The 10,798-nt window shown below is 43.1% G+C and overlaps 1 protein-coding gene and 1 pseudogene across 1 annotated transcript; one reads left to right on the top strand and one right to left on the bottom strand.

Moving 5' to 3' along the window:
• The first annotated feature begins 1,890 nt into the window (after positions 1-1,890).
• On the top strand, positions 1,891-2,646 carry LOC149982086 (general transcription factor II-I repeat domain-containing protein 2A-like; annotated as a pseudogene).
• Positions 2,647-6,878: 4,232 nt separating this feature from the next.
• Positions 6,879-10,379, bottom strand: LOC110529132 (retinol dehydrogenase 12-like). The gene is made up of 7 exons (XM_090183126.1): positions 10,225-10,379; positions 9,831-9,946; positions 9,300-9,455; positions 9,046-9,150; positions 8,676-8,885; positions 8,102-8,294; positions 6,879-7,968 (listed from the first exon to the last, which is right to left on the bottom strand). Exons 1-7 carry the CDS (start codon positions 10,245-10,247, stop codon positions 7,866-7,868), a joined length of 906 nt encoding a protein of 301 aa, XP_090039252.1. The 5' UTR covers positions 10,248-10,379; the 3' UTR covers positions 6,879-7,865.
• Between the last annotated feature and the right edge of the window lie 419 nt (positions 10,380-10,798).

Genomic DNA, 10,798 nt, shown 5'->3' with positions numbered 1-10,798 from the left:
GGGAGTGTGGCTGAGTCAGGTTGGAGACCTGAGCCAACTCCTCGTGCTTACCGTGGCAAGCGGCGTACTGGTCAGGCACCATGTTATGCGGTGGAGCGTATGGTGTCTCCAGTGCGCTGGCACAACCCGGTGCGCTACCTTCCAGCTCCCCGAATCAGCCGGGCTAGAGTGGGCATCCAGCCAGGTCGGCGGATGCCGGCTCAGCGCATCTGACCGCCAGTACCTCTCTATGGCCCGGGATATCCTGCGCCGGCTCTGCGCACTGCGTCTCCGGTGCATCTGCACAGCCCAGTGCGTCCTGTGCCTGCGCCCCGCATCTGCAGAGCGGAAATAACCAGCCAGCCAGGACGGGTTGTGCAGGCTCTACGCTCAAGACCTCCAGTGCGCCTCCACGGCCCATTGTATCCTGTGCCTGACCCCAGAAGGACAGGGCCTCCTGTATGTCTCCCCAGCCTGGTGAGCCCTGTGGCAGCTCAACGTACCAGACTGCCCATACGTCTCCTCCCTCCAGTGATGATCCATGGCAAGAAGCCTCCAGTGATGATCCACGGCACGAAGCCTCCAGTGATGATCCATGGCACGAAGCCTCCAGTGATGATCTATGGCATTAAGCCATGTGAGGAGTCATGGCACAACGCCTACCATGACGGCCTCCAGTCCGGAGTCTCCAGCGACGGTCCCCAGTCCGGAGCCTCCAGCGACGGTCCCCAGTCCAGAGCCTCCAGCGACGGTCCCCAGTCCGGAGTCTCCAGCTATGTTCTCCAGTCCGGAGCCCCCAGCGACTGTCTCCAGTCCGGGGTCGGCGACGAGGGTCACCGCACCAGAGGTGCCACCAAAGTGGGGTGAGCCAGTGGTGGAGCGGGGTCTGTGTCCCGCATCTGAGCCGCCACCGCGGATAGATGCCCACCCAGACCCTCCCCTATAGGTTCAGGAGGGAGGGGGGGTACTGTCACACCCTGACTTTAGAGATCCTTTTTATGTCTCTATTTGGTTTGGTCAGGGTGTGATTTGGGGTGGGTATTCTATGTTCTATTATTTGTATTTCTATGTGTTGGCTAGTAGGGTTCTCAATCAGGGACTGCTGTCTATCGTTGTCTCTGATTGAGAACCATACTTAGGTAGACCTTTTTCCCACCTGTCTTTGTGGGAAGTTGACTTTTGTTTATGGCACATAGCCTGTAGCTTCACGGTTGTTTTCCCGTTTGTTGTTTTGCTGGCGTCATTTGTTATAATAAAAGAAAATGTATGCTCACCACGCTGCACCTTGGTCCACTTCCTTCAACGGCTGTGACAGCGAGATTGTAGCTCTTGTGAAAAGTGCCAATGTTAAGCACCATTATGACACCAGGCATATTAAATTCGATCAGATGTATCCCCTGAACACGGAGGTATTAACAAACAAGACTAACCAACTCAAATCCCAACATGAGAGGTCCACCAAAGTCCTTGCCAATTCCCTGACAGCCCAACAACGTGCAATGGAGTGTTCACTGAGGTTAGCTTGGGTTTTGGGAAAACCCCAAAAAACATTTTCAGATGCTGAGATGGTAAAATGATGCATGTGTGGAGTTGCTGACATCTTCCTGGAAGATAAACAAAGAGATGAGGTAAGGGAAAGATCAAACAGATCCCACTGTCAGATTCCACAGCAATGAGGAGAACTGAAATATTGGCTGAAGATTTAACTTCACAATTGATGAGGCCATTCAGAATGCACCATGCATTTCATTAGCTGTGAATTAATCAACAGATAACACTGATAATGCCCAGCTTCTGGTGTTTGTCAGATTTTATAATGAAACAAAGAAGGAATTCTGTGAGGAGCTGTTGAGCTTAACACATCTAGAAGCACACACACGGGGAGAGGATATTTATAAGGCCATCAAAGGGATGCTGACAAAAAGAGGGAAAGATCTGAAGTCAGTGGTCTCCATCATCACAGATGTAGCTCCAGCCATGACAGGAAGAGGGAGGGGACTGGTTGCACGTTTTAAAGATGACCACCCTGGCCTGACATTATATCACTGCATCATCCATCAATCTGTCCTGTATGCCAGTCTGGGAAAATAGTATTCTGCGGTCATGACAACTATGATGAAACTGATCAACATTTGGAGAACAACATCATCTCTACAACATCGCCTGCTACGAGGCATTCTGACAGAGGCCAATGGCAGTTTGGATGACTTACTACTAGCAACAATGTAAGATGGCTCAGCAAAGGCAGGGTTTTGAAACGCTTATGGGCCATTTAGGAGGAAATCAAAACTTTCTTATCCGAGCAAAAGAGGCCACTCAGTTTTCTGACCTTTTTGGAAGATGAGAAGATGGAAACAGTTGCATTTCTGACAGAGATTACATCACATCTTAATCAACTGAATGTTAAGCTGCAGGGACGGTTAAACACAGTGTGTGATATAATAAGAGCAGTCCAGGCTTTCCAGAATAAATTGGAGCTTTTCAAGAATGATCTCCAGGGAGAACTTGTTCCCCAATCTTCTGGTACAAACGCAGGGAGATAAAGATGTTCGCAACCATGTCGATTTCATCCAGAAGCTGATTGATAACTTCAAGGCTCGCTTTGATGACTTCACTGTTGGAAGAGAACTGCTGCTGCTTCTTATTACATTTTTCTATTTATTCTGATTTATCTGGGGGTTGAGGCAGCACCCACAGCACCACTACTTCCCACGGCTATACTGGTTGAGATGGTTTAATTAAAAAGGCATTAATCACAACGTTGTTGGTTGGAGCAACCATAAAATCTTTATTGCTCCTTTACCTTGCATCACAGAAGCTGGGCATTATCAGTGTTATCTGTTGATTCATCCACAGCTAATGAAATGCATGTGACAAATGTGACAAAGTTGTCAGAAGAAGAAAAACAGATCTTCAGATGGGTAGATGTTACATCACAGAAATAGAGTTGATAGAGCTGCAAGAAAATGTGACTTTGAATGTGCAGGCTGGTGATTGTGACATTGTTATTTTCTGGGGAAAGATTGTGCCTGCAGCTGATGTCCCTGTGCTCAAGAAACTGGCACTATACATCCTGACCATTTGGCTCCACATACAGCTGTGAATCAGCCTTCTCCACAATGAACTTTATTAAAAACAAATACTGCACCTGGCTCACCAATGAACACCTGCACCAGTGTCTCAGAGTGGCTCTCACACCATTTGTGCCAAAGTTCAATGCCTTGGCAGGAGACAGAAAGTATAATTTCTCTCATTGATGCAATGGCAAGGCCCAGAGTGACTTATACAAGAATATTGCATGGCCCACAGTGGTATTCTGTGCATTCAGATTATGTTTGTTAAGCCATCCTTTGTTCTCCAGAAAACATGCACTTGGTTAAGAGTGCACTTTTTGCATAGACAATTATGCAACCACTTTTGTTCTTCAGCAATGTTAAATTCGAAAGATGTTGTAATTAATTCAAGTTATTCGTCTCATTTAATTTATTTAATGTATTTAATGCACATTTTATATAACGTCATGTTTCCTAAGTCGTAGACAACTATGTTTGTTACTACGCCATACCACAGCGCTGATAAAGGACGATATCCCTCCGGACCTTTGCCACCTAGGATATTTGTGTCACTGGACCGTCTCAAATAGTAGTTGAGCACCCTTGCTATAAAATAATGATAGACTAACTACACTGAGTGTACAATACATTAGGAACACCTTCCTAATATTGAGTTGCAACCCCTTTTACCCTCAGAACAGCCTCAATTCATCGGGGCATGGAATCTACAAGGGGTCGAAAGCGTTCCACAGGCATGCTGGCCCATGTTGACTCCAATCCTTCCCAAAGTGATGTGTCAAGTTGGCTGGATGTCCTTTGGGTGGTGGACAATTCTTGATGCACACGGGAAACTGTGTGTGAAAAAACCCAGCAGCGTTGCAGTTCTTTACACACTCAAACCAGTGCGCCTGGCACCTACTACCATATCCCTTTCAAAGGCACTTAAATATTTTGTCTTGCCCATTCACCCTCGGAATGGCACACATAATCCATAGCCGTGTTCGAATACTCATATTAACCATAACCATTTATGATGTAACTTGAGGATGTAGTATGCTTATTGGTCATAGTATGGATATAGTTAGTATGTCAAAAGTTCCCAGATGTTGTACTACATTCGCCAAAATACGAAGTATACAAGCAGTGGATACTATTTTCGTGCTTTTAGGGCCCATAATTATATCTTCAGAAAATGGGCGTGGCTTCACAAAGTTTTCAGATTTGAAGAAAATGGGGGAAAATATGTAGCCGAAGTCCGACAACAGCAGATACAAATTAATTGTGTTAACGAATTATGACAAATGTTAAGAACATGTTCAGCAATGTAATAAAGTAAAGACTTTTCAAATAAGTTACATTACACGTTATCTTTGCTGACAATTTGTTTGCTACGCTATCCTTACGAGCCATATAAACTCAGCAAAAAAAGAAACGTCCTCACTGTCAGCTGTGTTTCTTTTCAACAAACTTAACATGTGTAAATATTTGTATGAACATAACAAGATTCAACAACTGAGACATAAACTGAACAAGTTCCACAGACATGTGACTAACATAAATGGAATAATGTGTCCCTGAACAAAGGGGGAGGTCAAAATGAATTAACAAAAGTAACAGTCAGTATCTGGTGTGGCCACCAGCTGCATTAAGTACTGCAGTGCATCTCCTCCTCATGGACTGCACCAGATTTCCAAGTTCTTGCTGTGAGATTTTACCCCACTCTTCCACCAAGGCACCTGCAAGTTCCCGGACATTTCTGGAGGGAATGGCCTTAGCCCTCACCCTCCGATCCAACAGGTCCCATATTGCTCAATGGGATTGAGATCTGGGCTCTTCGCTGGCCATGGCAGAACACTGACATTCCTGTCTTGCAGGAAATCACACACAGAACGAGCAGTATGGCTGGTGGCATTGTCATGCTGGAGGGTCATGTCAGGATGAGCCTGCAGGAAGGGTACCACATAAGGGAGGAGGATTTCTTCCCTGTAATGCACAGCGTTGAGATTTCCTGCAATGACAACAAGGTCAGTCCGATGATGCTGTGATACCCCGCCCCAGACCATGACGGACCTTCCACCTCCAAATCGATCCCGCTCCAGGGTACCGGCCTCGGTGTAATGCTCATTCCTTCAACGATAAACGTGAATCCAACCATCACCCCTGGTGAGACAAAACCGCGACTCGTCAGTGAATAGCACTTTTTGCCTGTCCTGTCTGGTCCAGCGACGGTGGATTTGAGCCCATAGGCGACATTGTTGCCGGTGATGACTGGTGAGGACCTGCCTTACACAGACCTACAAGCCCTCAGTCCAGCCTCTCTCAGCCTATTGCGGACATGGACAGTCTGAGCACTGATTGGAGGGATTGTGCGTTCCTGGTGTAACTCTGGCAGTTGTTGTTCAGATGTACCGATCCTGTGCAGGTGTTGTTACACGTGGTCTGCCACTGCGACAACGATCAGCTGTCCATCCTGTCTCCCTTTAGCACTGTCTTAGGCGTCTCACAGTACGGACATTGCAATTTATTGCCCTGGCCATATCTGCAGTCCTCATGACTCCTTGCAGCATGCCTAAGGTACGTTCACGCAGATGAGCAGGGACCCTGGGCATCTTTCTTTTGGTGTTTTTCAGAGTCAGTAGAAAGGCCTCTAGTGTCCTAAATTTTCATAACTGTGACCTTAATTGACTACCGTCTGTAAGCTGTTAGTGTCTTAACGACCGTTCCACAAGTGCATGTTCATTAATTGTCTATGATTCATTGAACAAGCATGGGAAACAGTGTTTAACCCCTTTACAATGAAGATCTGTGAAGTTATTCGGATTTGTACTAATTATCTTTCAAAGACAGTGTCCTGAAAAAAGGCTGTTTCTTTTTTTTTTACTGAGTTTAGCATATCATTACAGCAGTATGTACCGGTATGTTTGCTAGCTACCTAACGTTAGTTGGCTACTAATACATCGAACTTGACAGTATATTAACATATATGCTATGTAACTACCCAATTTGTATTCACTTAATTATGCACGTCATGCTTAGCTAAATGGTATAGTCGTTGTGCGTTCTCTATGGACCTTGTTAATTCGGGTGCGTTCATCTGAATAACTGGTACGCTCAACACCCGTTGAACATGACCGGTGTCAGTTAACTTCGGCAAAAAAGCGTAGTTAAATTGTTGCCAGCAGCAAAGTTACAGTCACCAACGCTCTGGATAACATGAAAACAGCCCAAACAGCTCTGCTAGGGCGAGTAAAATGGGCAGAGTGAGGTTCTCTCTCGTTTGTGTGTGAAAGTAGCTAGCTAGCTAGCCTGTTAGTTTAGCTGCTTGACTGCTGTTGTAAGGTCTGAACGCTTGGATCAACCCTACTGTCGGCCAGAGCGTCCAGTGTGCACTCAGAACGATCCAAGAGCTAAACACTCTGAATTTATGAACTGACAATCTGAAAAGCTCTGAATTTACGAACGCCCAGAGCGCACTATGCTCTTTGGCACTCCAGATTAAATTTACGAACACACCCGAAGTCATAAAGGATCTATCTAGTTTCTAATTTGTTATTCTAACAAGGGGTTGCAAAACAACAGCATCAACTTCAGGTAGACAGGCGTAGCTCTAGTACGCGCAACTGAAAGGATACTGTTAGTATACTAAAATGATATAGTTTTAGTATACTAAAATACCAATAGTATTGGTATTCGAACACAGCTCATGTCTCAATGTCTAAAAAAGGATCGGACCCTTTTTTCAATATTCGCCTAAAATGACATACCCAAATCTAACTGCCTGTAGCTCAGGACCTGAAGCAAGGTTATGCATATTCTTGATACCATTTGAAAGGAAACACTTTGAAGTTTGTGGAAATGTTATAGCTAGTGTAATTAATAGAGAATATAACACAAAATATAATACAAAGAAAATAACATTTGTTTTTTTGTTCCATCATCTTTGAAATGCAAGAGAAAGGCCACAATGTATTATTCCAGTTTAGGCACAATTTAGATTTTGGCCACTAAATGGCAGCATTGTATGTGCAATGTTTTAGACTAATCCAATGAACCATTGCATTGCGGTTCAAAATGTTGTATCAAGTTTGCCCAAATGTACCTAATTAGTTTATTGATACATTTTCATGGACATAAGTGTGCACTCTCCTCAAACAATAGCATGGTATTCTTTTACTGTAATAGATACTGTAAATTGGACAGTGCAGTTATATTAACACAAATTTAAGCTTTCTGCTCATATCAGATTTGTCTATGTCCTGGGAAATGGTCTTGTTACTTACAACGTCATGCTAATCATATTAGCGCATGTTAGCTCAACCGTCCTGCAGGGGGACACCGATCCTGTTAAAAGTGCATTTATTCTACTTTGTGGGGGGTTAAGTGCCTTGATCAAGGGCACAACGACAGGAGCTAGTAGGGCTACATGTGATCGGAGACCAGCAGCCTTCTAGTGTCAATATCACATTCATGCTGACTTTTTCCATGTAGGCTACATAGAGATGCCACCAATTAATGGTCATGGACATTTGGTTAAAAGTAATGGAAAAGTTATGAAATTCCATATGTCAAACTGAGTATGAACCCTTAACTCTGAATAATCAGGTCTCTATAACATAGGCTAATGCCATTTGGGAATTTCTGTGTACATATTCTAATGGACCAATTTCATCCCAAGTCAAGCTCTGCGTATACAGCATTCATATTCATAGTATGCATAACAATAGTATAACTATAGATTCCATAGTATAACCTATTGTGTAAGCATTCAAGGCATGCACTTTTCAAACAATTGACATATTCTAGCCTATCTATAATGATATTCAAGGATGATGTTCAGTCCCATGTTATCCCAAGCATTTGGCAGCTGAGTTCCCATAGTTTCTGAGCCATCTCATCATCCCTGGCAGCCCTGGTACAGCTGGAGGGTTTACAGTCACTGTGAACAATGCAAATACAATTCAGTAACAAATTATATGTGTATCATATACTAAATATCTTATGTAAACCTAGGATTTATCTAAAATGTCACTGTGGTCTAAAAACCAATTCACTTCATTGTGTGATTTCACCTGTAATATCCACCACTCTCTGTCTCCAGCTCTGGCTCCACAGCACAGTAGATGGAGGTCTGGGCACCTTGTACAATAGTTTTGGTGAAAGGTCTGACAATCTTCCAGGATATCAGCAGGGCTAAATTCATGTGTCTCTTCAGCTCAGTCCTCACTATACCTGGATGGACTGCATAAACTGTCACTCCAGTGTCTAACAAAGGAAAAATGGAAGTAGAGAATCAAACCTCTTCTAAATAGTGCAGTTATCACATATTACCTTTTATCTTAGAGAATAAGCACAAAATAACAAGATTTAGGGGCCTGGATCGACAATCTCATAAAACAGTAATTCTTGGATGTTTGTAAAAGAACAGCAGTGCTAGAAAGTATATTAGTGAACAAGATAAGACGTTCTAAGAAAAGTATTATCTTTAAGCTAGCCAATGATGCAAAACTTCTATGATGGAAAGCCAGCCAATCTTGCAAAGCTTCTATCATAAACCGCAGTGTTTTCAATGCAGTTTGTTTTGCTTGCCCAGGTCCACTGATAATGTCAACACCAATATGGGAGAAAAAAAAATGTAACACAAACCTTTTAGTCTCTTGGCCAGGGACCGTATACTCAGGATGTTTGCTAATTTGCTCTGTCCATATGCTCTTCTGGAGTGGTAGCTCCTCTCACTGTTGATGTCCTCTAGCTGGATCCAACCCCATTTGTGAGCCATGGAGGACAGGTTGATGATTCTGGCTGGTCTGGATCTCTTTATCAGATCAATCAGCAGGAAGGTGAGCAGGAAGTGACCTGAAAGACATGATATTCTAACATGCTACTCTACAGTAGATTTCTTATACAACGTATTACTGACTAATATTTTCATAGGGTAAGAACTATAGATAATATATAATTTCACCCCTATAGCCTATTTGTATCTCTTCATTTGTGTTAGGTTGCTCTGTCTCACCCAAATGGTTCACTCCAAACTGCATCTCAAAGCCATCTGCGGTCTTAGAGTATGGACACATCATGATCCCAGCATTGTTGATAAGAATGTTCACTTGTTTCTCCTCTGAAAGAGTATTTCCAAATAAAAAAAGTAATCACTGAAGTTAAGACTGATTGTGTTTTGTATTATATTCCATATTGTATTTCTACATGAGACAAAGTCATCACATTGAGATTATAAAGAGATTGGACGAGTGACAAGTCTCTACAAACCCCTGTTGATTAACTCTGCAAATTCTCTAATGGACTTTGTGTCGGACAAATCCATCTTTCTGGTCACAATGTTGGGGTTTCCAGATTTCTCAATGATCTCTCTCTGTGCCGCCTCAGCTCTGCCCAAGTCTCTGCAGGCCAAGATTATCCTGCCCCCTGATGATTATAGAAAAATGTCAGAGTATATGTCAAATATGTACAGTTTATGTCAACAAACATGCATCATGCTACCCATCCTTTCACCACAACATGGTGGTACATGTACTGTATACTAACATGCTGGTGCAAGTGTAACGGATGTGAAACGGCTAGCTTAGTTAGCGGTGGTGCGCGCTAAATAGCGTTTCATTCGGTCGCGTCACTTGCTCTGAGACCTTGAAGTAGTGGTTCCCCTTGCTCTGCAAGGGCTGTGGCTTTTGTGGAGCGATGGGTAACGATGCTTCGTGGGTGACTGTTGTTGATGTGTGCAGAGGGTCCCTGGTTCGGGCGAGGGAACGGTCTAAAGTTATACTGTTACACAAGTGTACTTACCTCTCTTTGCCAGGTCCATTGCTGTCTCTTTGCCAATGCCAGCATTGGCTCCAGTAATGATAACCGTTTTGCCATCTAGTCTTTCACTAGAGGACCACTGACCACAGAGAATAGCTCTAGAGAAACATAGGAACATGTGTGATTGTGAGCAGATACAGTAAAAATGACATATGTTGCTAAATCAGACCTGGAATAAGTAAAGCTTTTAAAATGGTTTTGATACATTTCAAATAATACTTTGGAGGTGTAACCCCCCTTAATTATGTTGGATCACTGTCCTACATACTGAGCTGGCAGATGATGTACAATCAATGCAGCAACTTGAGCCAAGTAAAGCAACATTCACATAAACCAACAACAGAATGAGTAGAGTAGAAGAGCATGCACAGCCTACCTTATTGTATAAATGTTTGACATTCTAGAGCTGTTGGCCGCCACACAGACTCCCTACCGTGTTGTCTCACAGCATGTCCTTTCTCTAAAGAATTACACTAGTTGAATTGCTGATCGAGTAAGGGTGTAGTGTATGCTATGTTAGAGTTAAGGACTGGATTATTGTAGTGGGTCAGATTGGGGTTGTAACAACTAATCCTAGATAATCTGCAAAAGTTCTGCCACATGATCCAATCAGGATCAGCAGGAGCCTGTGCATATAACCATTTCAATACATATCAGCAATTCTTGAACACTACTGAGATCTGATTTTAGACTGCATGTTGAAGCAATCATTTCTTTTTGAAAAAAATGAAAAGCAAAAAAATACTATTTTGAGAACATTGAGATGACGATACTGAAAAGAGAATTTCACAACGTAACATACTGTACCATTGATAACGTACTATGAATGAGAAAAGTTTATTAAAATATTGTTTTGACCTATAAACGCAACACTCTTAAAACTGGAAAGGTTAAAGTGAATACCAGCTAGAAGGAATGGCTATTTGAATGAAGAGAGTTGTACTAATATC

The sequence above is a fragment of the Oncorhynchus mykiss genome, chromosome 8, assembly GCF_057628025.1.
Source record: "Oncorhynchus mykiss isolate SJ-2025 chromosome 8, ASM5762802v1, whole genome shotgun sequence".
Taxonomy (NCBI): domain Eukaryota; kingdom Metazoa; phylum Chordata; class Actinopteri; order Salmoniformes; family Salmonidae; genus Oncorhynchus; species Oncorhynchus mykiss.
This window is presented reverse-complemented; position numbering and strand designations above follow the sequence as displayed.

What these genes read in the sequence shown, in the direction of transcription:
- LOC110529132 (XM_090183126.1), bottom strand. Translation starts at nt 10,247, where the DNA reads ATGTCAAACATTTATACAATAAG. An exon ending in TGCAGAGTTAATCAACAGGG is followed by an intron (nt 9,151 to 9,299) that starts GTTTGTAGAGAC and finishes ATACTCTTTCAG; the next exon opens with AGGAGAAACAAGTGAACATT. An exon ending in GAGAGTGGTGGATATTACAG is followed by an intron (nt 7,969 to 8,101) that starts GTGAAATCACAC and finishes CATTGTTCACAG; the next exon opens with TGACTGTAAACCCTCCAGCT.